Source organism: Trichosurus vulpecula, chromosome 8 (assembly GCF_011100635.1).
Source record: "Trichosurus vulpecula isolate mTriVul1 chromosome 8, mTriVul1.pri, whole genome shotgun sequence".
NCBI lineage: Eukaryota > Metazoa > Chordata > Mammalia > Diprotodontia > Phalangeridae > Trichosurus > Trichosurus vulpecula.
This window is the reverse complement of record NC_050580.1, coordinates 151,243,823-151,271,111: the sequence shown is the minus strand read 5'-3', so window position 1 is coordinate 151,271,111 and position 27,289 is coordinate 151,243,823. Positions and strand designations below refer to the sequence as shown.

Genomic DNA, 27,289 nt, shown 5'->3' with positions numbered 1-27,289 from the left:
TCCCCTATCTGAGGGGTGCAAGAAAGGCAGATGGCTGTTACAGAGGAACTAAAGAGAGTCTATATTGGGGTCTACTAGATGGCAGTTGTTTCCCAGGCACTTTTGGAGCCTCCTGCTTGGCTGAAAATAATTCCTTTGCTTCCTGAATGTCCTGAAAAAAACGCAAGCATGTCCGGCATCATCTCTATTCTAAGTCTAATGGGACAAAGAACAGCTGAAGAATCTAGTCACTGGCAGTTATCTGGGAGATGAGAAGTTTCCTTCCTCACCTGATACTAAGTCACTGCATTCCTGAACCCTTTGGATAAGAGGATATTCTCTGAATTTAAACAAACTTTGAAACCTTGCAGGAACTCTTTCAGCAGCAAACTGAATAAGCCCCTTCCAGAACAGTTTACTCACAAACTCAAGATCTGGTCCATTAAATCCAACAGACTTCAAGGATCTGTAGTTGCCATCAGTGTGGATGTTCCCTTGACAGTGGCAGAGTATAACTCTCTAACTCTGTAGACAGTATTCAAGATTTGTGACCAAACTGTTTATCATTCATTTAGCCAAACTCAGAACTCATTGGGCCTCTCAGAACTGGAGCAGACTTGTTCTCAGATTACAGACACTTCTCTGTGCAAAAGTTTCGTAGCTTACAACCTCCCTTCCAATACTACATAGTACTTATACATCTGATCTGAAAACTGATTCTTCACTTTTAACCCCTCACACATCACAAGTGCTGCCACATTTCCTCTGAAGGGACTGTTTGGCCTCAAATTTGCCATGGCTTAATGTTTTTCCTCTTCCTAACTTTCCAGGAACAAGATTCCATCCGACAATACAATTCAGAAGGGTAGCCGGAACCCTGATAATTGCTTCCTCAGCATCCATCATATTTCTTCACAGGTTTTAGTTAGTTAACATGAAAAGCCAGATGTTATTGCTCTAAGAGAATATTTCCCATCCTTAAAATCATTCCCTTGGGCCTACCTTCAAGCACAAAGGTCTGCTAAAGAAGACAGAAATTTGCTATGATACCTTCCCATAGTGCATTTAATGTTTCCTTAGGAAGAAATTGGACACTTTAGCTCTCTAATTTCAGAGAGAAAGCTCCTTAAATTCTCTTTCTCAGTTACACTATAGGATCATATTTATATTTCCTACAAATAGAATTCCTTCTCTTTTTCTTCCACATCATCCAAAAAAAAAAAACCATACACAGTTTTACAGTTTTGTTTTTGGACATCCTATCTCTAGTTCCATTTATTCCAGAATACACATTTATTCCTGATCACTTGAAAGCAACCATCTACACAATAGACTTTGCTTAATTCCCAGGAGCAAGTCAGTAAAAAACATGAAGGCCAGATATAAAAAATATAGTCCAGAAGAAAGTTTAGAATGAATATACTTTCTTGTAACATGTTATATTTGCTTTACTTCCACCACCCAGCTTATAGATCATAACTGCTACACATGTGAGATCCAGGAAAAACCTCTTCCTCTTCAATGATAAATTATGTTACAGATTTCTAAAAACCCAATTTGAACAACACTTGGGAGAAAATCAGTTATCTTTTTTGTCTTTGTAACCAGTGCTTGGTACACACTAAATGCTTACTAAGCCCTCTTTGATAATCAAAATTCAAATGCCATGACATGAATCAACTTCCCATCAACTACATGTAATATGCACTTACTTGCATCCCCAGCACTTCTACAACAGTCAGACTCTTACAAGTTAAAAGAACCCTCACTCATCTAAGCCAATCCTCTCATCTGAACAACTTCTTACTTATTTATTTCACAGTTCATGAAGCTATTTCACTTACATTACCTCATTTAAACCTTATAACCTGGTAAAGCAGGCAACCCTCTCATCTGAACTGCCTTGTATCTACATATGTTATCCTTATCTTTGGTTGAAATAACTGCAACAGGACACAGTTGAGATCAGTTAGATTCCCAGAATAAGCAAAGAAAAGAACAAAAGTTTGAGAAACAATGCTTCAGTAAAACAATGAAAGTGTTACATATATTACTTTATTTACCAAATACAAAACTATTTCTCATTTGATCCCCATAGCAATCTTGTAAAATAAGCAATCCAATCTCCTCATCTGAACTTCTCCATATTTGGATTTATGCAGAAGATACGTGGTTAAGAGCTAAAAATTCAAATGGATGAGAAGCTGAAGGAAATCAGAGTGCTAGAAAATACAATAAATTCCTTTTTTATAAGCATCCTTTATATACTTTTGTGGGAAACTAATCCTGTGACCCCCTTGGACAAAAGAATTTCCATCTCTTTAAACATGAGATCACAGGAACTAGAGCAAGAAAGGTCCACAGAGGTCATCTAGTCCAATACTTTCATTTTAGAGATGAGAAATCTGAGGTCTAGGGAGGTTAAAAGAGTTTTCCAAAGTCACATAGGTACTAAGCACCTATAGGATTTGAACCTAGGTCCTCTGACTTCAGCTTTCTTTTTAGTCTTGCACTAGGTTGGTATAAGAACACACTCAGAAAATAGGGACAAATTAAAAGCGGAATAAAGTTCATTACGCCACATTAAAAGTACACCAGAGTAGAAATCCGTATCTTCCTTAAGGAAATGAGTTTCTTAGCAATTGTGCACAGGATCACAAATCATCAAAGTTGGAAGAGTGACAATCACCTGGTCCAACCTTCCTAGCACCTGTCTTTACAGATAGAAAAAGCCCTGAACCTCTGGGAGGTTAAATAATTTGCCCATCACCCAGCTGGCAGGTAGCAACACTAGCACTTACTCCTGGGTGAGGCTTCCAATCCAGTCCTCTTTCTACCACCACCCCAGGGTCCCCAGCTTGAGTCAAAATCCAAGTAACCTACCTAGGCAGCCTATGACTCTGGTGTACTTCACTGCACCAAACACAACCAAAGGAGCACCATATGACATATTTAGGGGCAGAAGAAATAACTTTGACATCAAGCAGAAGCTGGATTCACCTCTAATCATCTGCTGTTGGTTTCCAATACATCTTTTCTATCATGTACCTCCCCTGACCACACCCATTCCATCTCTTGGCTCCAGGCATTCTCTCCAGTTGTCCCCCATACTTGGAATGTTCTCCCTTCCCCATCTCTCCTTATTGGCTTCCCCAGTTTCCTTCAAAGTCTCAATTAAAATCGCACCTTGTAGAGGAAGCCTCTCCCAAACCCTTCTTAATCCTAGCGTCCTCCTTCTGTTAATTATTTCCTAATTATCTTGTACATAGCTTATTTATACATATTTGCTTGCTTGTTGTCTCCCCATTAGATTGTGAGCTCCTAGAGAGCAGGTTCTGTCTTTTGCCTCTTTTTGTATCCCCAGGGCTTAGCACAGTGCCTGACACATGGTAGGCACTTAAAAGTTTACTGACTATTTACTGACTATCCGTATAGTTTGTAATTTTAAGTCTTCACATATTTTGGCAGTCACTTATTGCTCACTGGCTTTAAATATTTTCAAATAAAATGTTTCCAGGTCCTTATCTATGGTGGATCTATGGTAGAAATAACTGCAACAGGACAGTTGAGATCAGTTAGATTCCCAGAATAAGCAAAGAAAAGAACAAGAGTTTGAGAAACAATGCTTCAGTAAAATAATGAAAGTGTTGCAATTTCTGCCTAAATCAACATTTTATGTTCCAAAAGCCTTTCCTTTTATAAATAGAATTTAGTCATAGTTCTACTGATCAAATTTAACTGATACAGAAGGATGTCTCTAGGAATGTGAATTGTCCTTGTTAAAAAAGAATTTGTAATGTTAGGAACATTCCCGGTTGGAAATAACCAAGATCACTTCCATTCTCCCACTAAAATACTCCTCTCAGTCTCCAAGTAATGAAAGAAAAGTTGAACAGAAGGTTAAAATTTGGATAGGTTTGACTACTGAACCATAAAGCTACAAGATATTTACAGTTAACCTGGAATTACTTCAAAGTCTTAATTCCATACCTGCTGAGAACACATGTGAAAGATTGTTTAATCTGTTACCAGCAGGACAATAAGAAAAGAATGCAAACAATTTTAACTAAGTTTTTCTTAGGAAGTGAGATTTTAGATTACTTCTTAAATATAGCTTGCTAAATAGCAATTACCCAGGCTACAAATTAGCTGACTTGTTCCCTTAAAATTCCCCTGGTGGGGGTTTAACATGGAATAAACAACAAATGGACAAAAAATTTCAAGCCTATTGCAACCATTCACTTTAACCAATTTATCGGTCTGCTATTAAAGAGCTTAAACTTTTATTAAAGGTTTTGAACTGTTCTCACCAACAGCTAAGCCTAAAATAGATAACTCCAGAATCCTTCCAATTTAGAGTCCCTTGCTTTAAATTATTTTGAGCATCCCAGTTTCTGTTTCTGTCATTTTCTAAACTGACAAAGGAAAAGAAATGCTCCCACTTACTAAACTTGAACCCTATTTGTGGTGCAAGATTTTCCTTTCCCCTAAACCTTTTTCTATGACTATAGAATGAGAAAAAAAGACTTTCAATTTTCTTCTTAGAAAGATTTTGGGGTCTGAGATGTTTCTTTAAAAATATAATGATTAGGGGCAGCTAGGTGGCACAGTGAGTACAGCACCGGGAGGTCAGGAGGACCTGAGTTCAAATCCAGTCTCAGACACTTGACACACTAACTGTGTGACCTTGAGCAAGTCACTTAACCCCAATTGCCCTGCCTTCCCCCCTTTTAGCAAATGTTTAAAATGAATGCCCCCAATTGAATAGAGCACTTTTGGGGCAGGGACAAAGGTCCACATAAGGGAGGCAGTGGAAGAACACTGACCATTAACTTCTTTTGCCTCTAAGGGCTTGAAGGGACAAGCTGCAGTTCTAGAAAGTTCTAGGAGGACCAAATGTTAAAATGAGGGACAATACCTTTTAAAAGGGGTCATTCTGGCTTTCCCAAACTTTCTTTTAACTTTTACTCAATTCTTCCCTAACTAGAGGTTCTAGAACTGAATCTACATTCAAGGGCGCCCACTGGGGCAACACAAGGAAATAAGAATAAGAACCAGCATGTTTAATAGCTGGAAGCAGACCACAATTTAGAGAACACCTGTTATATTCAAACAAAACTCCCATTTCGTTTTTTAACGATCAATTGAGCAAACAACTTTGTGAGAACCTCCAAATGGCTCTCCTAGGCTCTCTGGCAGCCAAATAAAAGCTCAGACTGTGAGGTAAAAATCAAAGATGATATCAAGTGGCATGATAAAACCACAATGACATTACATTTATGTGTCACTCTAAGACTTAAGACTTTCCTTCATAACAGTCCTACCAGGGAGGTAGTGTGTCATCCAATCTTAAAGATGAGGAAACTGAGGCTCAGATAAGTTAAGAGACTTGCTCACAGTTACAACTTTAGAAAGTACTAGAACCAAGATTCAAATTCAGGATTCCCCAATGACTCTAAGGCCAATACTCTTATACAACAGACTACATTTGCAACTTTGGGGAAAGAACAGATTTAGAAATCAAGGCTCCTAAGTTTTCTTCCTAGGCTTGCCTTAACTTCTCCTTGGGCTATTAGTAATTTTCCCAATCCTAGGTTTTCACCTTGTCACAAAGCTTCCCCGCTTCACACCAACATCCTGCCAAAGAATTCTGGTTTAGAGTTTACAAAACTATTTCCTATACACTATCTCCTCTGCTGTCATAACAACCTTGTAAAGCAGGCAGAGTAGAAATTATAGGAAAATTTTAATAGATGAAGAAGTTGTTACTCAAGTTAAGGGATGTGCCCAAAATCACTCATTACAGTAAGCAGCTGAGCCAGAGACTAAAACCCTGAAGAGAGTGCTCTTTGTACCCCACATGGACAAAATACAGAAGAAAGGCTAGGAAATTTCTTAGGATTGAGAGTTGGAGAGGATCTATTAGATCGTGTAGTCTAACACCCTCTTTTCACAGATGAGAAAACAGATCAAAGAAGGTTGGGTGCCTCATCCAAAGTTGTCATACAGGTGGGCAAACAGTAGAGTTAGGATTCACATTCTGGTTTTCTCATCCTAAATTGAAAATTCTTCCCAGTACTACATAATGTCTCTCAATGGCCTTCTTGATATTTTTGTTTTGGTTTTCATCTTTGTGCAGCACCTCTGACTAAATAAAGTCATTTTCTACCTTAATCAATTAGCACTTAATACTGAGCTGTGTACATGTCAGTGGAGCACCAAAGAAGTACAAGACATGGACCTTGTCTAAGATTAAATTAGGAAGACAAGAAATAGGCCCACGAAACAATAATGGGTAGGCTATGACTAAGGGGAATCAAGCATTTCAGGCCATTATAACACAATAAGCAAGGACATGGAGGCAGGAGTAAATGAGGTAAGCACTGAAATCCTAAGGATAATGGTCTGATTTGGAGTGCTCATTATGTGTCAGGGAGCAATGCTATAAAAAGGGAGTGGGAGCTAAGCTTAGTGGAAAGAACAATGGCTTTGGAGTCAAATAATCTGAGTTAAATCCCAGCTGTAATATTTACATACTCAGAATCCATGAACAATTTACTGAATCAACAATCAATATGAATCTCACTTCTCTAAACTATATAGAGAACAGAGTCAAAGTTACAAGAATAAAAGCCATTCTCCAATTGACAAATGGTCAAAAGATATAAATAGGCAGTTTTCAGAGAAAGAAATCAAAGCTATCAACAGCCATGTGAAAAAATGCTCTAAATTGCTAATAGAGAAATGCAAATTAAAACAACTCTGAGGTCCCCATATGATATCTATCAGATTGGCTAAGACGAAAAAAAAATGAAAATGACGGGGGGCGGAGCCAATATGGCAGCAGGAAAGCAGGGACTTGCTTAAGCTCCCCCCCAAATCCCTCCAAACACCTGTAAAAAATGGCTCTGAACAAATTCTAGAGCTGTGGAACCCATGAAATAGCAGAGGGAAACATCTCCAACCCAGGAGAGCCCGGATGGTCACCGGGAAGGGCCTATCGCATGGTGCTGAGAGCAGAGGGCAGCCCCTGGGCCGCCCCGGGACAGACTAGACCCAGAGTCAGCCAGCCAGAAGAGGCCTTGAGGCCGTGAAACAGTAAGCTGTGGCAGTTACCAGACTTCTCAACCCACAAACGCCAAAGAGCAGGTTGGGGAGAAACTGCAGGATCGAGTTCAGAGTGGTCAGGCTGCCAGCTCTGGGGGTGGAGGAGGTCACGTAGCAGTGGCAGTACCAGCAGCAGGAAAGCTCCTGAGGCTGCCTCTAGAGTGCCAGCATCAGCAGCTTCCCGAGTCGCTGGCTCACATGGTGGGAGGAATCTAGCAACAGATCAGAGCGGGAATGCAAGGAGCACTTTGTGGGCACAAAGGCAGATTCTCTTGCTATGTCCTGCCCGGATATGAATTGTGGTCCTGGTTGGCAGTTCTTGGGGGAGGAGAGGTGCTGCTGTGACAGAGCCTGGGGTGACTGTGGAGTAGAAGTAGCTCTGAAAACAGTGGCGCTTGGACCCTAAAGCCTGGGACAAAGTACTCTCTACTCTACAAGCAGTCATATCCTGACAAAAAGCTCCAGGGTCAAGTGGTTGGCTGGGAACATGAACAGAGAGCAAAAATGAACTCAGACTCAAACTCAAACTCTAGATTCTTTTTTTGGTGACAAAGAAGATCAAATCATACAGCCAGAAGAAGTCAACAAAGTCAAAGAGCCTACATCAAAAGCCTCCAAGAAAGATATGAATTGGGCTTGGGCCATGGAAGAGCTCAAAAAGGATTTGGAAAAGCAAGTTAGAGAAGTAGAGGAAAAATTGGGAAGAGAAATGAGAGTGATGCAAGAAAACCATGAAAAACAAGTCAACGACTTGCTAAAGGAAACCCAAAAAAAATACTGAAGAAAATAACACCTTAAAGAATAAACTAACCCAAATGGCAAAAGAGCTCCAAAAAGCCAATGAGAAGAAGAATGCTTTGAAAGGTAGAATTAGGCAAATGGAAAAGGAGGTCCACTGGAGAAAATATCACCTTAAAAATTAGATTGGAGCAAGTGGAAGCTAGTGACTTTAGGAGAAACCAAGATATTATAAAACAGAACCAAAGGAATGAAAAAATGGAAGACAATGTGAAATATCTCATTGGAAAAACCACTGACCTGGAGAATAGACCCAGGAGAGATAATTTAAAAATTACTGGACTACCTGAAAGCCATGATGAAAAAAAGAGCCTAGACATCATCTTTCAAGAAATTATCAAAGAAAACTTCCCTGATATTCTAGAACCAGAGGGTAAAATAGAAATTGAAAGAATCCACCTATTGCCTCTTGAAAAAGATCCCAAAAAGAAAACTCCTCAGAATATTGTTGCCAAATTCCAGAGTTTCCAGGTCAAGGAGAAAATACTGCAAGCAGCCAGAAAGCAACAATTTGAATATTGTGGAAACACAATCAGAATAACACAAGATCTAGCAACTTCTACATTAAGGGATTGAAGGACTTGGAATATGATATTCCAGAGGTCAAAGGAGCTAGGATTAAAACCAAGAATCACCTACCCAGCAAAACTGAGTATAATGCTCCAAGGCAAAATATGGATTTTCAATAAAATAGAGGACTTTCAAGCTTTCTCAATGAAAAGACCAGAGCTGAATAGAAAATGTGACTTTCAAATACAAGAATCAAGAGAAGTTTGAAAAGTTAAGCAAGAAAGAGAATTCGTAAGGGACTTACTAAAGTTGAATTGTTATGTTTACATTCCTACGCGGAAAGATGATGTGTGTAATTCAGGAGACCTTTCTCAGTATTAGGGGAGTTGAAGGGAATATAGACAGAGGGCACAGGATGAGTTGAATATAAAGGGAGGATATCTAAAAAAATGAAATAAATTTAAGGGGTGAGAAAGGAATATATTGAGAAAGGTAGAAAGGGAGAGATAGAATGGGGTAAATTATCTCACACAAAAGTGGCAAGAAAAAGCAGTTCTGTTGGTGAGGGGGAATGAGTGAATCTTACTCTCATCAGATTCAACTTGTGGAGGGAATAACATACACACTCAATTGGGTATCTTATTCCACAGGAAAGTAAGGGGGAGGGGATAAAAAAAAGGGGGGGATGATAGAAGGGAAAGCAGATAGGGGGAGGAGGTAATCAAAAGCAAACACATTTGAAAAGGGGCAGGGTCAAGGTAAAAAATTGAATAAAGGGGGACAAGATAGGATGGAAGGAAATATAGTTAGCCTTTTACAATATGAGCATTGTGGGAGTGTTTTGCATAATGATACATGTATGATCTATGTTGAATTGCTTGCCTTCCTAGGGAGGGTGGGTGGGAAGGGAAGAGAATTTGGAACTCAAAGTTTTAAAAGCAGATGCTTAAAAAAATTTGCATGCAGCTGGAAAACAAGATATATAGGGAATGGGGAACAGAAATCTATCCTGCCCTATAAGAAAGTAAGGGGAAAGGGGATAAGGTGGGGAATGAGGTGAAAGAGGGGAGGGCTCACTGGGGAACGAGGCAATCAGAATATATGCCATCTTGGAAAGGGGGGGATGGTAGAAATGGGGAGAAAATTTGTAACTCAAAATCTTGTGGAAATCAATGTTGAAAACTAAAATATTAAATAAAAAATACATACAGAAAAAAAATGAAAATGACAAATGCTGGAGGGGATGTGGGAAAACAGGTACACTAGTGCACTGATGGTGGAGCTAGTCCAACAATTCTGAAAATAAATTTGGAACTATGCCCAAAACACTATTAAACTGTGTATATCCTCTATACCAGGGGTGGGGAACCTGTAGCCTCGGCCTCAAGGCTACAATGGGGCCCTCTAGGTCCTCAAATGCAGTCCTTTGACTGAATCTAAACTTTACAGAAAAAATCTCCCTAATAAAAGGATTTGTTCTGTAAAACTTGGACTCAGTCAAAAGGCCATACATAAGGACTTAGAAGGCCACATGTGGCCTCAAGGCCAAGGCCGCAGGTTTCCTACCCCTGCTCTGTAGCCTTTGACCCAGCAACAACACTAACAGGGCTACACCCCAAGAAGACTGAAGAAAGAGGAAAAGGTCTTACATGTACTAAAGTATTCATAGCAGCTCTTTCTGTAGTAGCAAAGAATTGGAAATAGTGGCTGTCCATCCATTGGTGAATGGCTGAACAAGTTATAGTATATGGATGAATGGAATAGTATTGTACTATAAGAAATGAGAAAGGGGATGATTTCTGAAAAACCCAGTTAGACCTATACACACTGATATAAAGTTAGCAAAACCAGGAGAACAATTTATATAGTAGCAGAATTTAAAAAAATAATCAACTCTGAAATATTTAGTAACTGATCAATACAATGACTCACTACAATCCAAAGGACTCATGATGAAATATGCCATCCATACCCAGACAGAAAACTAACAGACTCAGAGTAAAGGTTGAAGCAATTTTTTTCTTTCTTTTTCTTGCTTTTCTTTTTAGGGGGGAAAAGGAAGAAGAAATAGTTAATGAAGACATGTGTTTTCCAGGACCATACATATTAGTAACGGATTTTGTTTTTCTTGCCTTCTCATTGAGGGGGAGAAAGGGTAAGGGAAGGGAGAGAATTTAAAACTGCAAAAAAAAAATTAAAAGTTGTCTGTGCTTTAAAAAAATCAATTTACATTTATTTAGTGCCTACTAAGTGTCAGGCCCTACGAATAAAATGGGGGAGAGGGAGAATGCGACATGAAAAAAGGCCTTGTGTGGAAGATGGCACTTAAGCTGAGCCTTCAGAAAATGTGGGAGTCGAAGTGGCAGAGGCAAAAAGAAGTGCATTCCAAGAACATCCTTTGCAAAAGTATGCAGATAGGAAATGGAATGTCATCTGTGAAGCGAAAGTGAATACCATGTTTCATTGTTAGTCCTTTGGCACTGTAGTGAGTCAAGGTGTTGATCAGTTACTAAACCTTCCAGACTTGATATTGTTACTATGTAGATTGTTCTCCTGTAACTAATCTTACTTTGCATTAGTTCATATAGGTCTTTCCAGATTTTTCTGAGATCATCTCCTTACTTATTTCTTACAACACAATAACAAAAAAGCAAATTTTGCTGGACTACCAAGTTCATGAAGGAAGAATAGAATAAAATAAAGTTGAAAAGATAGGTTGGAGCAGGTTGTGAAGAGCTTTAAATGTCAAAAAGAATCTTTATTTTTATCCTAGTGGTTAATGGGGAGCCACTGGTGTTTCTTGAGCAGGGGAGTGACACATTCACACCTCTGCTTTAGGAAAATCACTTTGGCAGTGGTGTGAAAGATGAATTGCACTAGGGAAAGACTTGAGGCAGGGAGATAAATTAGGAAGCTACTGAAACAGTCCAGGTGAGAGGTGTAGAGGGCCTGGATTCAGGAAGTTGGGGTGTTGAGTAGGGAAAAAAGGGAGGAATGTTGTGGAGGAATTAAGATTGAGATGGAAATGTGGAGGGAAACATTAAAGATGATGTCCAAACTGTGAATCTGGGCGCCAAGAAGATGAATGTACATTCAACAGAAATGGGAAAGTTTGAAGGACGGGTAGGTTTTGGGGATATTCCCTTTTAGATATGCTGAACCTGAGAAGCCCACTGGAAGACACTCAATTCAAAAAGTCCAGCAGGCAGCTAGCTGAACCTGGCATTCAGAAGAAAGATTAAGGATAATTATATAGATTGGGGAATCATCTGAGCAGATGAGCTCACCAAAGGAGACTGGGAGAGAGAAGAGGCCCCAGGGCAAAACCTAGGGGGATACCCACACTCAGAGGAAGGGACTAGGATGATGAATCACCAAGTGCTCCTGAAGGAAGCATATGGGCAGGTAAGAGAAGCAAGAAACAGCAGCATCACAAAAGCAAAGGATGCCAGTAATAACTACTGACATTTATATAGTGCATTAGAATTTATAATGTACTTTACACACATGATCTCATTCGAACCCCAGAGCAATCTTGTAAAGGAAGTACTATATAGTTAGTCACAGCTCCATTTTCCAGATAAGGAAACTGGGACTCAAGAAAGATTAAGTGCTTTGCCCAAGGTCACACAGCTGTCAGAATTAGGATTCAATTCAGGTTTTTTTAATTCCAAGTCTAATATTCGATCTAAATGCCATGTCATAATTCTCAAATAAGGAGCAATAACGAAAAGAAAAAGAACTATGGACCAATATCACTAATTTTCCTGATGTAAAAATACTCAATGAAAGACCGGCAAAAAGATTATAGAAATACAGCCCTAAAATTCATTTTGACCAAACTGGATTTATACTAGGTATGAAAGAATAGTTCAAAAATTAGGAAAACAATTAGCATAATAATTCATTCCAGTCTCATAAATCTAAAACCACTACTTATACTGAAAAAACATGTGAAGCTTTCCCAGAAAATACAAGGAGTAAAGTAAGGACATCCACTGTCACCATTATTATTTGGAATTGTACTAGAAATCTTACCTAAATAATTAAAACTAAAACAAATTAAGAGAATGAGCACTGGCAAAGAGGTAGTAAATTTACTGTAATACGCTGATAGAGAACCAGAGATATAGGAACTGGGATTTGAACTCAAAATCCATTTAGGTCTAGCCCTACATTTTACAAATGAGGAAACTGAGAGGCTTAGGGAGATTAATTGATTTGCCCAAGGTTACAGAAATAGTGATCACACGAGGTGGAGTTTGAACCTTGTCCCTCTGCACCACAGTCAGTGATCTATACACTATACCAAGCTGCTCCCTCGTTGATCAATAAGCAATTAATTATATGCCAAGTAAAAGGCATCATGCTTGGCGCTGGAGATATACAAGATAAAAATGAAACACAGTGGTTTACTTGGAAAACTGTGAGAAGAGCTTCAATAAAATAGTAGGGCATAAAATGTGGTACAAGTGAAAGAGTAGGGGATTTTAAGTCAGAGGACCTGGGTTCCAAACTTACCTCTGTGACTTACTATTTGTGCGTGTGTGTATGTGTGTGTGTGTGTGTGTCTATAGGCAAGTGACTTCACCAGTCTGAGCCCCAGCACCCTAAACTGTAAAGGAAGTAGTTGGATTAGGTGGACTTTTTAAGGTCCCTTCCAGCTCTAAATCTGCGTGATTCAATGTTCCTAAAATAATCAACTGTTCTCTATATTACTAGCAAAAGGTCAGAAAGAAACAAAATAGAAATACTATTTAAAATAAAAACAAAATGCATTAAACATCTAAGAATTCATCTATAAGTTATACATAAATAAATCTACAAAACATTTTTCACAGAAATAATGGAAGACCAAAATAAATGGTGAAAGTCAATGTTGATAACCAAGTTACCATGAGAATACTTTAGAAAGACAGATAAAATTCATGTACTGGAAGAAGTCAAAAATATTTAAGGAAACAATGGAAAAATGGAACAAAGAAGGTTTGGAATTGCCATCTCAAATTATATTGTAATGCAATAATTATCAAAACTATCTGGTATGGGATTTAAAAAAAAAACCTGGCCATTTGCCACAATAAATCCCAAATGGATGAATAAGCTATACAGTATACAGGAAAGTTACACTATTAAAAAATTAGGAAGGAATGAAAGTTTCTTTTGCTCACTATGCACAGGTTATGAATTTGTAAATAGCTGCTGACAAATTACAAAACACAAAACAGACTTCTTCAATTGTATAAAAATAAAAGCTTCTGCATAAATAAGATAAATGCAACTAGCATAAGAAAAACGATCAAATAGGAAATCTTTATGTGAAAAACCGCCAATTAAAATCTGACAAGCAAAAGCTATGGCAAACTATCACAAACTGATAAAGACTCATCTCCCAATAAATCACTGATAATAGAGAGAACAAAGAATTCTCAAAAGAATACATTCTAGATAACTCAAAGTGTTTAAAATCTGTAACTATCAGAGAAATACAATTTAAAACAACTCTGAAGTATTACCCTCAATTAGCAAAAGTGGAAAAAATAAATGATGAAAGGGATTCAGTACAAAAGAACACTAATTTACATGCTGGTGGAACCATAAATTGGTCTAACCATTTGGGAAAACAATGGAAATTATAAAAGAAAAGATACAAAACTGTTCATAACCACAGTCCTAGTGATCCCACTATTGGGATTACACTACATGGAGGTTAATGGATATAAAACTCTTTAAAGGAAGAAATTTTGTTTTCTTCTTTTTTATCCCCAGCTTTTAGCTCAGAGCCTTGCATGGAGTAAAGCCTTGATAAATGCTTGCAGAATTGAAGACCTATTTGTACAAAAATATTCAAAATAGCCTATTTGTAATAGAAAAAAACAAAGAGATTTTATGCACAACAACTGAGAAATGGGGGAATAAGCTGTAGCATATAAGTAAAATAGAATGTTGCTGCACCACAAGAAATGACAAATATAAAGAATTCAAAGATGTATGGGAAGATTTGGATAAGGTAATGCAGAGTGAATGAGACAAAACCAAAATAATATATTTACCATAACTATAACCATACATAAATGGCAACTTTACACAGCAACAAATTGAACAACAAAACCACAGGGAATGCTAATATGAAGTTATAAAGCATATACCCATTTTTCAAAATAATAAATTTTTGTTATCTTTTGTTTTCATATCACCTACAGTGCTCCATACCCGCAAAGAAGGAACAGGAAGGTTTCTTCTCATGTCCCGACTTTAGGGTCAAGCACGGAAATTATAATTTCTGCAGCATTCAATTATCTTTTTTGTTCTTTCTGTTTATATTGTTGTGGTCATTGTGCATGCATCTTTTCTTTTAAGGAATGGAAAACATATTAATTCATTCAATGCTCACAACAACTCTGCAAGGTAGCTTCAGTTATTTATCCCCTTTTTACAACTGAGGAAATTGAGGTAAACAGAGTTTAAGTGACTTGCCCAGGGTCACACAGCTATCAAGTGCCTGAGGCTGGATTTGAACTCCAGACTCCAGGTCAAATGTTTTAGCCACTGTGCCACCAGCTGCCTCAATGTAATACATTGATATAATCCTTTAAGGTTTACAAAGGAATTTCCTGAAAATAACTCTGCAAGGTAGACAGTGCAAGTATTACGACTTCCATTTTACAAATAAGGAAACCAAAGCTCAATCAAGTTAAATGACCTGCATATGGCCGCATAGCCAGTTAAGTGTCAAAGTTGAGACTCAAACCCCAGTTTTTCTCTTTTCACCACACCACCTGCCTCTCTAATGGGGACAGAATAGGACACAAAGAGATAAGATACTATACAAACTAATAGAGAGAGACATATGATACAAGTTAAAGTTCAGTGAGAGCAAAGAGGTCCAGCCTAAGTAAAGTACTGTACGAAACAAGAAGGGAAAATACCAGTTTTGGCTTGGGGGGACATGGGCAAAGGAAGGCTTGGTAGAGAAAGCAGCATCCAACCTGAGCGTTAAAAGGGGATAATTTCAAGAGGGAGAAATATGTACAGAATGATTTCCAGGCATAGAAACACCTTGCACAAAAGCACAAAAGTGGCAGAGGTCAGGACAGTGTGTGAAGGAAATGAGAGTGAAAAGAGGCTGGGAAAAACCAAAACCAATAAGGGCCTGACTTTGCAGGAATTTCAATGTCAAGTTAAGGAGTTTGTATAATCAATGAGAAGCCACTAAAGGTATTATTGCCAGATCCATCTATGTCTTAAGGATGTTATCTTGGCAGCTAAGTAAAAAATAGATTAGAGAGGGATAAGACTGAAAAGGAGAAAATTAATGAGGGCCTGAACTAAAGTGGCAGCAGTGGGAGAGGACAGATGCAAGAGAAAATATCTGACATGTACAAAGCTCTTTAAAGTTTAAAGACACCTAGCACTGGCCCTGGAGTCAGGAGGATCTGACTTCAAATCCAGCCTCAGACACTGGACACACTTACTAGCTGTATGCCCTTGAGCAAGTCACTTAACCCCAACTGACCTGCCTTCAGGTCAAAAAAAAGTTTAAAGACACTTTATAGAGATGATCCCATCTAATCCTTACAACTCTATAAATAGTGCAAGAATTATTATTCCATTTTACAGATAAGAAAATAGACTTACAGTTGTGATGTGACCTGACCAAACCCATATGTAGCAGAGCTGGGACCTGAATCAAAGCCCTCTGACCCTAAACTCAGTGTGTTCTTTTCACTGTCCAATACTTTCTCTCTATAAGAAGAGGTCCCACACACACACATATAGGTATTACTGTTTACACAGCATCTTCACATATATTATTGCGAAGAAGAGGAGGGAATGACAGAAGTGGGCAACTGAATGGGTGAGGCAGGAGAAGAAAGTCAAACGTATCTATGAGATTTGAAGCCTGGGTAACTGGGAGGACAGTGGTATCACCCACCAAAATAGGGAAGTGTGGAGAAGGAGCAAGTTTTAGGGACAAGATGGGGAGCAAGTTTTGAACAAACTGAGTTAGAAGAGCAAGAGGGACATATCTAAGAAGCAACTGGAAATGTGAGAAGGTTAGATGAGAGATACAACTATTTGTAGAAATAATGTGCATAGAGAACTTAGGAGCAGAAGTCATCACTAAGGGACACAAAGAATAGAGAGTTAAGTTTTGGGTTACACCAACATTATGAGGTTCAAGGAGGAAGATGAATCAGTGAAGATCAAAAAAGAGAGGTCAGACATGGAGGAAGAAGACCAGTGTTTTTGAAGTCAAGGCAGAAGAAAACATTATGAAGGGGATAGTCAATAGTATCAGATCCTACACAAAGATCAAGATGAGAAGTGAGAAGGCCGCTGGTTTTGAAAATTAAGAGGTCACTGGTGACCCTGGAGAGAGCATTTCATTTAACTTATCAGGGTTGAAAGTCAGATTTCAAGGGTTTGAATGGATGGGTGGTAAGGAAATATAGGTAACATATATAGACTACTCTTTCTACAAGTTTAAGTTTATAGGGGGCAAGGAATATGGGTAAAGTACATGTATGAATTTTTAATGACAAATTCCTTTTTTAATCTATTATATTAAAGGGGGGGATGGTGATGGAAAGAGTCCACTAAAGACATCCTATGCACAATATGTGATATTCATATCAAGAGCTATTTTCTCTCCACTTCAACTTTCCAGAGAGTGCTCAAAACTGAATTTTGATCTAAGCATAGCCAAGTCCTTTTTGTTGGCTTCTGTGCAGCTCTGAAGACTAAGATCAGAAGATCAGCTTGGGAAATATCCACAGAAAGGAAAAAAAAAACAACAAAAATCTAGGTACAGTTCTCCTGCCATTCGTACTATTAAGTATAGAGAGACATTTTCTGTATTTGTGATAGATTCTGCACAAAGATTTCTATTCTATTGCTGTGATGAGTCATGAAGGTGGGCACAGAAGGCACAAAGAGCTTCAGTGATCAAGGAAATTATCAGCACACAGCACCCAACTGCATTTGGGTTTCTCTCAGCCAATAATACAACTCACTATCTTAGACCATACCCTAAACTCTACTATAAATCTTTCCCCCAACCCCAATTTGAGTTTTTTGTTTCATTTCCTGTATTACTTTTTTTAAAACATATAGCTTAAATGGAAGACTATACTAATCCAATGGCAAGGGAAGGCAATAAGCATTTGTTAAGTGCTTACTATATGCAAAGCACTGTGCTGTGCTTTGGAATGGAATGGAATGGAAAGGCATTTATTAAACACTTACATAGTGCCACAGAGCTCAGCCGTGGGAATACAAACTGAAAAGCAAGACAGTTCCTGTTCTCAAAAAGCTCAAATTCTAATTGAAATAGTCAATATAGATAAATGAATTCAGGTCTCAGGGGCATGGAAAGACCCAGAGATCCTTCAATTAGCAATCATTAGACCAATCATTACCAAGACAGTACACTATCCATTCCACCCTCACCAGAAATTCCCTCCAAATCAAGCAGAAACAGCCAAGTCAACATTTACCCACAGCCCAGAAGCCTATTCTAAAAACTGTGGAGGATACCAAGAAAATATGAACACACAAAACTTGCCTTTCAATGAGTTTACAATTTAATTGGGCAGAAAAATCAAACAACTGTGAGGGTTTACAAAATGATCAAGTACAAGGCAACATAAACATGTTCATGAGTGATGAAACAATACCAAAGGAAGAGATGGAAGACAGACCAGATATATACCATGACACCAATGGCCTACATCTGACCCAGTGGCCAAAGCTGGAAAGGATCATATGAGCAAATAGTACATAATGGCTTATTAAAAACAAAAAACAGAAAAAAGAGGGGAAGTGTATAGAAAGAACAAAACTGCAAAGACCCTGCATTTCCTTGTATTGTGTGTATATCATTTCAAACTTTTTATATAGAAATAAAAGGTTTTTAAGCTCCTGCATTGCAGAAATTTCACATATTGCTATAAGGATGCCTAGAACCCAAGAGAGTCATGGTTGCTCACCCCAAAATTATACAAACTAGTAAAATCACTATTTAACAGCACAAAGTATTAACTCTATAAAGAAACATTGGCACCATATACCAAAATAAAGTCGAAATGGGTTCATGATTTAGGAATAAAGGCTGAAACTATAAGCAAAAATATAAGCAAGGAATAGTTTACCTATCAGATTTATGGAAAAGAAAAGAATTCATGACCCAACAAGAGATAGAGAGCATTACAAAATGCAAAATGGATAACCTGATTATGTTAAATTGAAATGTTTTTGTACAAAAAAAGCCAATGCAACAAAGATTAGGAGGGAAGCAGAAAATTGGGAGAAAATCTTTACAACTAGTATCACTGATAAAGGCCTCGTTTCCAAAATATACAAGGAACTGAACTAAATATATAGGAATACAAGTCATTCCCCAATTGAGAAATGGTCAAAGGATATGAACAGACAGTTTTCAGAGGAAGAAATTAAAGATATCTATAGGCATATGAAAAAATGCTCGAAATCACTACTGATTAGAGAAATGCAAATCAAAACAACTCTTATATACCATATCTCTCCTGTCGGATTGGCTAAAATAACAAAACAGGAAAATGATAAATGCTGGAGAGGATGTGGGAGAATTGGAACATTGTTAAATTGCTGGTGGAGTTGTGAACTGATTGTAGCCATAATGGCCTTTGTTTTCTTTGAATGACTCAGCTTACCTCATTGAGCCTCTGGACACTGTGGCTTGCTCTTCCGGGGCAGGAGGCCCGGGGAGCATGCCGGGAAGAGGACCAGAACTTGCTGTGTGATGAGTCATGGGGCTGGCTGAGGGGAGGTGTTAATGTCTATGCTAGGGGGAGGGGCCAACTCAGGAACCAATCGGCCCTGGTCATTCGGGCGGAGCTTGATGATGTCAAAAACCCTATAAGAGGGGAGAGGACAGCTTGAAGATTCTCTTTTCCTTTTCCGGTTGGAGCCAGCGACAGTTACATCGTCAGTTACAGCGACCGTTACATCGTCAGTTTCAGTTGCAGCTTCAGTTACAGACACAGACACAGCTGAGGCAGGAGCTGCCAGTAGCAGAGCTGATCTACGGGAGGAAGCTGAACAAAGACTTCAGTCCAGTGGGTAATCTTATTACCATAAAAGGGGGAAACATGATTTTGCTTTACGCAATCATGCTTCTCTGTAGCCTCCTGGTTACTCTTTCAAGGCGTACTTATTGGGCCTGGAAGATTATGATCAACATATCAAAATGGGGCTTCTGGTTCATGGGTTGGTTACTGTGGAGCCTAAATAAATGTTTTGATTCTTCTGCCTTCTACTTTGAGAGTTTCTTATATCCGGCGATTCCGAACCTTTCAGACATGTTTATGATCCTCTTTGAGATTATAAACTCTGCCCTCCTGATACACTGATCCAGCCATTTTGGAGAGCAATTTGTAACTATGCCCAAAAGACTATAAAAATGTTCATACCCTTTGATCCGGCAATACCACTTCTAGGGTTGTATCCCAAAGAGATCACACAAGTGGGAAAAGGACCCATATGTACAAAAATATTTATAGCGGCTCTTTTTGTAGTAGCTAAGAATTGGAAATCAAAGGGATGCCCATCAATTGGAGAATGGCTGAACAAGCTGTGGCATATGAAAGTAATGGAATACTATTGTGCTATTAGAAAAACCTACACGACATAATGCTGAGTGAGCGGAGTAGAGCCAGGAGAACATTATACACAACCACAGATATACGGATTCTATGAGGACTAACCGTGACAGACTTTGCTCGTCTTAGCAACACAAGGTACAAAGACAACTCCAAAGGACTCACGATGGAGAACGCTATCTACATCCAGAGAAAGAACTATGAAGTATGAATGCAGATTGAGGCACACGTCATGCTCGCCTTTTTCTCCCCCATTTTTTTCCTCTCTTTTGTTTTGGTTTTTGGGTTGTGTTTTTTTTTTTTGGTTCTGTTTCTTCTTTCTCATGATTCATTCCATTGGTCATAATTCTTCTCCACAACTTGACTAGTGTGTAAATTAATTCAATGCAAAGTTATACGTGGAAGTTATATGGGATTCCATGCCATCTTGGGGAGGGAGGGGGGAAGAGAGGGAAGAAAATCTGGAACTCAAAATTATGTAGAACCGTGTGTTGTAAACTAAAAATTAAAAAAAAATTAAAAAAATAAACACTGGAAACTGTAAACATTTATCTACTCCTATATAATACCCTTACTAAAGCAATCACACATAACTAATGGTTGCCTGCAAACCCAGGGGAATCCCAAGAGAGCTAATAGTCTAGCACAGTAGTTCTCAAAGTGTGATCCAAATCCCCTAAGGGTCCCAAGGACCCTTTTGGGGGCCTTTGACATCAAAACCACTTTCATAATAATATTAACGTGTTACTTGCCCAATAAAATACTCCTCCCTTCTTCAATCACATATCAGTATGAGGCCAAATCTTCATATACTTCAATCAAAATAATATATCCCAACAGTTATCCATTAAAACCAGACATTTAAAGAGATCATTAATTTTTTAGTAGTTATTTTTATGAAAATATTATTTGTGTTAATATTTAATGGGTTTATTACTAAATGAGTTACTATTATAAAATTCTACCAGTTTTAATTTATAACGTGATAAATATCAATAACTTACAGAAATGCTATTAATTTTGTGGATTTATTTGGTAACCTGCACCTTGGCTAAAGTTGTTGTTTCCATTAGTTTTTTAGTTGACTATTTAGGGTTCTCTAAGTAAACCATTTTATCATCCGCAAAAAGCGATATTTTATTTCTTCATTTGCCTATGTTTATTCCTTCAATTTCTTTTTCTTGTCTTATTGCTATACCTAGACTTTCTAGCACTTTAGTTGATAGTAAGGTTAATAATGGACATCCATGCTTCATCTCTGATCTTATTAGGAAGACTTCCAGCTTATCCTCATTAAAGATGTATGCTTTTGGTTTTGATAGATACTACTTGTTATTTTAAGGAAAGTTTGTTTTATTCCTGTGCTTTCTAGTGTTTTTAATAGGAATAAGTACAGTATCTTGTCAAAAGTTTTTTCTGGATCTACCGAAATAATCATATGATTTTTGTTTTTGTTAACATGGTCAATTATGCTTATAGTTTTCCTACTACTGAACCAGCCCTGAATTCCTGGTCATAGTGTATAATGTTTGTGATATATTGCTATAATCTTCTTGCTAGTCTTTCATTTAAAATTTTTGCATCACTTCATTCTTTTGGGAAGTTGGTCTACAATTTTCTTTGTTTTGACTTCCAGGTTTAGGTATCAAGACCATATCTGTGTCATAGAAGGAATTTGATAGGACCACTTTACCTGTTTTTTTCAAACAGTTTGTAAAGTATTGGAATTATTCTTTAAATGCTTGGTAGAATTTGCTTGTAAATCCATCTGGTCCTGGGATTTTTTTTTCTTAAATAGTTCATCTTTCTCTAAGCTAAGTGTATGGGTTTTGCTTTTCTTGTGTTCTCAATTCTCAGTTGGGGTGAGAAGGTAAAAAGATGGATAATATTTTAATGGTAATCAGGGCAGGGCTTTTTGCTGTTCTCTTAAATGCCTTTAGAGATTCCGGCCTTTGTTTGAATGAGGCTGGTAAAGTGGGATCTTGTCTTGGAGTGTTTCTCAGCACTAAGACAATCAGGAGTCACTGACTTGTATATGATGTGATACTGGGGATGGGAAACTTGCACACACTCAGCCTGGGTGAGGTCAGAGCCCCCAGGGCTCTGAACAGGATTTAACTGAAGTGAGCTTGGTGTTTGACTTTGGGGGCTCACTCATGGAAGGAGTGTTGAGACTCTGGGCAAGCCATTGTAACTGCCTGCCCACCCCCACCCCCAGCTTTGCTAACCCTGGCCCATTGGTTCTTCTCTGGTAACTATGAATTGTGATTTGAATCACACAAAGTCTGTCTGTTGATGTTTGTGATTTCTGTTTGTATTTGCCTTGAAGTTCAAGGAGCTGATCTTTTCCCCCCTGAGCCCCTTAAAGTTGCTTTCCTTAGAAAAGCTAATCAAAGAACCTGTGTCAGTGGCCTTCTGTGTGCTGGTTATTGTTGGTTTTACTTAGCCACTTATTAACAATAGACCAATCATCACCAAGACAGTACACTATCCATTCCACTCTCAACAGAAATTCCCTCCAAGTCAAGCAGAAACAGCCAAGTGAACATTTACCCACGGCCCAGAAGCCTATTCTAAAAACTGTGAAGGATACCAAGAAAATATGAACACACAAAACTTGCCTTTCAATGAGTCTACAATTTAATTGGGCAGAAAGACCAAACAACTGTGAGCGTTAAGAGGGATAAATTGAAGTCTTCTATTAGTATCATTTTACTATTTCCTCCTCTAACTCATTTAACTTTTAAGAATTTAGATGCTATGCAGTTTAGTACATATATGTTCAATATTGATATTAATTCACCGCCTTTACCTTTTAATAAAACATAGTTTTCCTACTTAGCTTTGTTAATTAGGCCTGCTTTTGCTTTGTCTAAGATCATGACTGCCACCCCTGCCTTTTTTACTTCAGCTGAAGCATAATAGATTCTGCTCCAGACCCTTATTTTATCTCTATGTGTATCTTTTTTTTCAGGTGTGTTTTTTGTAAACAACGTATTGCTGGATTGTGATTTCTAATCCATTGTTACCCTAGTCTGTTTTATAAGGCAGTTCATTCCATTCACATTCAGTTATGATCTGTTTACTTGTCTTCACGCTTCTCTTATTTACCTTGTCCTTCTTTTTACTCTAGGCTGTTTTACCTCCCTTAATCTATCCTCCCTCTTATTCCACCTCCTTCTCTTAACTCCTTTCTTCCTACTTTCTCCTACTTCCCTGTTGGGTAATATGAGTTTCTGTGCCCACCTATGTATGTATAGTCTTCCCTCCTTGAACCAGTTCAAATGAAGATTCAAGCGTTGCAGATTTTCCTCATTCCCCCTCCACTAATACAGTAATAAATATCTATAGATATAACCCTCACAAACAAAAGCCCTTTGAGTCACTCAGTTTTTAAGTAAAAAAAGTTTGAAAACTGTTGGACTAGCAGAAGTGAAAGCTGACAAGGGCCTCACAATGAGATAGCCAGAGAAAAGTTTTGTTTCCTAGTCTCTCCATTGTTGCTGGTATGTCTCCATGGAAAGAGGTCCAAAGACCAAGCAATGTCAGAGCCCCTAGGACAAAAAGCACTGGAAGTTAGCCACCATACACTCTTATTTCACCTCTCCCTCCTCCCACCACTCCCCACACATCTGGGGGGGGGGGGGATGGAGGCAAGAGGGAGAGCAAACAGCTACCTTGAAAGTTCCTTCTCACTAACTACAGATGAGGTATTACAAAACTTCATTTTTCTGAACATACTCATTTGGCTTACCAATTTTCACATCCTGCCATGAGCTAATTTTTAAACATTCAGGATGAGGGGCAGTTAGGCGGAATAGCACATAGAACACCAGGCTAGAGTCAGGAAGATCTAAGTTCAAATCCTGCCTCATACACACACCAGCTGTGTGGCCCTAGGCAAGTGACTTATATTTTAGCATGACTTCACATGTTTAATCAATATTATGCTTACCTTCTCAAGGGGTATGGGAGGGGGAGGAAGGGAATTTGGAACTCAAAATTTCCAAAAATGAAATGTTAAAAATGTTTTTTCATATAACTGGGAATTATTTAAAAAATAAAAAAATTAAAGATCAATATTATTTTTTATGAAACACTGATATTCAAGCTGTCCTCTGGGAACGCAGAATAAGGTTCATAGGATCAGATTTTATAGCTGGAAGGGGGCCTCAGAGGTCACCCGGCTCAACCCCCTTATCTTAAAAGAAGAAAAAAGTGAAACCCAGTGAATTTCTGTTATCTGCCTGGGATCACTAGGTGAAGTGGTAAGATGGAACTCGAACCCACTTAAGACGCCCCTGCACCAATAAGTTGAAGTAGGAGGGGTCACCTGGACTAGATGGGACAAAGGTCCTACTCCACTTTATTGTGGGTGTACCCTCTGGGTCCTACAGACGGAACTTCTGGAAGCCAAGGAACTGGGGGAGAGGGGCAGATCACACCTCTTTGATACTACTTCTTTTCCTAGCCTGGGTCATTTTTTTTTTTAAGATCATGGCGTAGTCACCGACTGCTGGCCGGCCAGACTGGGAGGATATCGGCCGGTCAGGTTAGAGCTGGGCGAGCCTAACTCGGTGGTCACCTCCGTCTGCCTCTCCTCCCCCATGCATGCGTGCCCCGACGGCCGTGCCTCTTTCCTCGTCCTCCCCGCGTGTCGCCCCAACCCCTCACTCACTCGGCCGAGCTGGTCCCGTTAATCGTGGAGCCATCCGGGGTCGGGTTCAGCTGAATGGGCATCGGCTTCTTCTTGGGCATTTTGGCCCCGAGGAACGCACCTTCCTACGCCGCAGGCTCGCTCCCTCTCTCTGCGCCGCAGCTGCGCCTCAGCCTTGAGCCTTTCCAAGTTCAAGGCCGGGACTGGGGGGATGGAAGGGGTCGGCGGCTTAGTGCTCTCAGCGGGGGCTCCTGGGTCGAGACAGCTCCCCCCAGCCCCGCTGCTCACCGGACGCCAAGGAGATGGGCGGAGGGACGGCGATGGGGAGTTCCCTGGGGAGGGGTTCGACGAGCCGGTGGCGGGGATTCCCTCACCCCACCCCCTCACACCCGCCCGGATTCGGTTCCGTCCGGCTCCGCAGTCGGAAGGGCTTCCCCGGCTCGGATTCCGCCGCGTCGGGTTCTGACGGGCGCGGGATCCCCGGCGCTCGGGCTGGCTTGAGGGCAATTAAGCTCTGCAGCACCGGGAGCTCAGGTCCAGAGAGGATGCCGGTCCCGCGACTCTAGAGAAAGTGCGGCTTCTCCCGCTGTCCTCAGAGCCACACATCCGTCCGACAGAGGGAGGGAGGGAGGGACGGACGGACGAGGGTGGGGGGCGGGGGTAGGAGGGAAACCTTCGGGGGTTGTTGTTTTCCCCCCTTCTTCTGAGGCTGCTTTTTTTTTTTTTTCCCTTCTCTCCCCTCCCCCTCCAAGCACCGCAGCCACCGCCCCCTCCCATCCTGATTTCCCTGACAGCCAATGAGAAGAAGCCATCCCAAGCAGATGACGCGGAAACGCGTCACGGAGGCGGTGCACGTGGGGCCTCCGTGAAATAGTCTAGGAGCTGGAAACAGCGCCCTCTGCAGCTGGCGGTGCTCCCCGTGGAGCTGCAGGGAAGGCTAGTTTTATTCTTTGCTCTTAAAATCCTTTTACGCCGTAAACGGTAATCCATTTCTTGTCTGGGGAGGCCTCAAGTTGCTCAACCAGGCTTGAGGTACCCCGCACTGCTGAGGTGACAAAGCTGGGTCTTCTCTTTATCCTTTTCTGGGTCTATGGCACTGAGTCATGTTACTCTGGTCTGTGAGCCAGGAGACCCTAATTCCAGTTCAGACCTTGCTACTAACTTTGTGACTTCAAGAATATCACTGAAACTTTCTGGTTTTCAGTTTCTCTAAAATGAAGGCGTCAGATTGAATGACCTCTAAACCAGCGTGTCAGGTCCTAAATTTTATAGTTGATTAAATCCTAACAATTCCTTTGGACTGAAAGAGACCTTAAAAAGATAATCTCTTCCCCTTTAACCCACCCCTAATTCAGCCTTGTTGCTTAATCTATAAGATTAAGGTCTAGTTGTCCTGTGCCCAAATAATACTAGCTCACGTTTTATATAGTGGCTTCAGGAGTTGCAAATCACCATCCTCACCACAATGTGAGGAGGACAGTGCAATAATTGTCTCCATTTTGCAGATCAGGGGATTATAGATTGAAAAGTGGAAAGGACCTTAGAGGACATCTATTCCAAACCCCTCATTTTACATGACAGGGAAATGAGGCCTAGAGAAAATGAATTAATATGCCAAGGTCACCTCAGATCTAGAATCTGAACCTAGGACCTCTAGGTTTCAAATCCAGCACTCTTTCAGCTGCATCATGCCAGTGTGGGAACCAAGATTCAAAAACTTGGTTGGGATGACAGTGTCCATCCAGTCTCAAACCCAGGTTTCCTGACTCCCAAGTCCAGCACTCAACTATACCACATTGCTTCTGAACTTTATCTCCATCTTGAATTAACTGGATCTATGATTTTTCTCTGTTGCATTTTAGACTTGATGAAGTGCTGTGGGGTTGCCAACAAAGTCAGGAGCTGGTAGTTTTAAATCATTGAGGAAGACTAGCATAAGCAAAGTCCCTCAAATGAATCAAGGACTTATAGGTTTTTAAAGTGGGAAGAAACCAAAGAGATCATTTAGTCCAACTCCTTAATTTTACAGATGAGGAAACCGATGTTTATTTATTGGTGTAATACAAAGCAATAAGGGATCATCCCTGAAGATGAGCTTGTTTTGCAGTTTGTAAACTATGATAGAGATCTTTTTGAAATTTAAAAACTAATGTTGCTGAGCATTTTAACAGGAAAAAAAACTACATTTATTATTGTCCATAATTTAGTAGACAATTTTAGAACCAAGAAGTGTGGTTACTGAAAATGCAACTTTTGCCAGATAGAGGATTTACATGTTATATCATTCCCACATTTTGAATCCCACATTTCCTTCCATTAACAAGAGAGCACTCCAAATATTTTACAATTATTTCCCCCATTACTCAATGCCCTTGCCATGGAGCTAATTTCTTCAAATGAAAATATGTTTAATTTAAAGGAAAGCACTATGTAAATGTGAATAAATATTACCCATCTTCTAGAATTTTAAAATACTGAGTATGACAACAGTAGATTTTTCAGTAGTGTGTAAAATGTTAGCAGAGTTACACTACCCTCAAAGGAGAGACATCCATTTCCTAAGTTCTCAATTCTTGACATTCCCATAGCAATGAAA

At 39.5% G+C, this 27,289-nt stretch overlaps 1 protein-coding gene across 1 annotated transcript in view; it reads right to left on the bottom strand.

Annotated features, from left to right (window-relative positions):
* MAP2K1 (mitogen-activated protein kinase kinase 1) overlaps nt 1–25,449 on the bottom strand; it is a 105,776-nt gene extending 80,327 nt beyond the window's left edge. Inside the window, exon 1 of the mRNA XM_036736026.1 lies at nt 24,715–25,449. Within this exon, the coding sequence (XP_036591921.1) occupies nt 24,715–24,794 (80 nt within the window). The 5' untranslated portion in view covers nt 24,795–25,449. The remainder of the gene's footprint in view (nt 1–24,714) is intronic.
* Nucleotides 25,450–27,289: the final 1,840 nt, after the last annotated feature.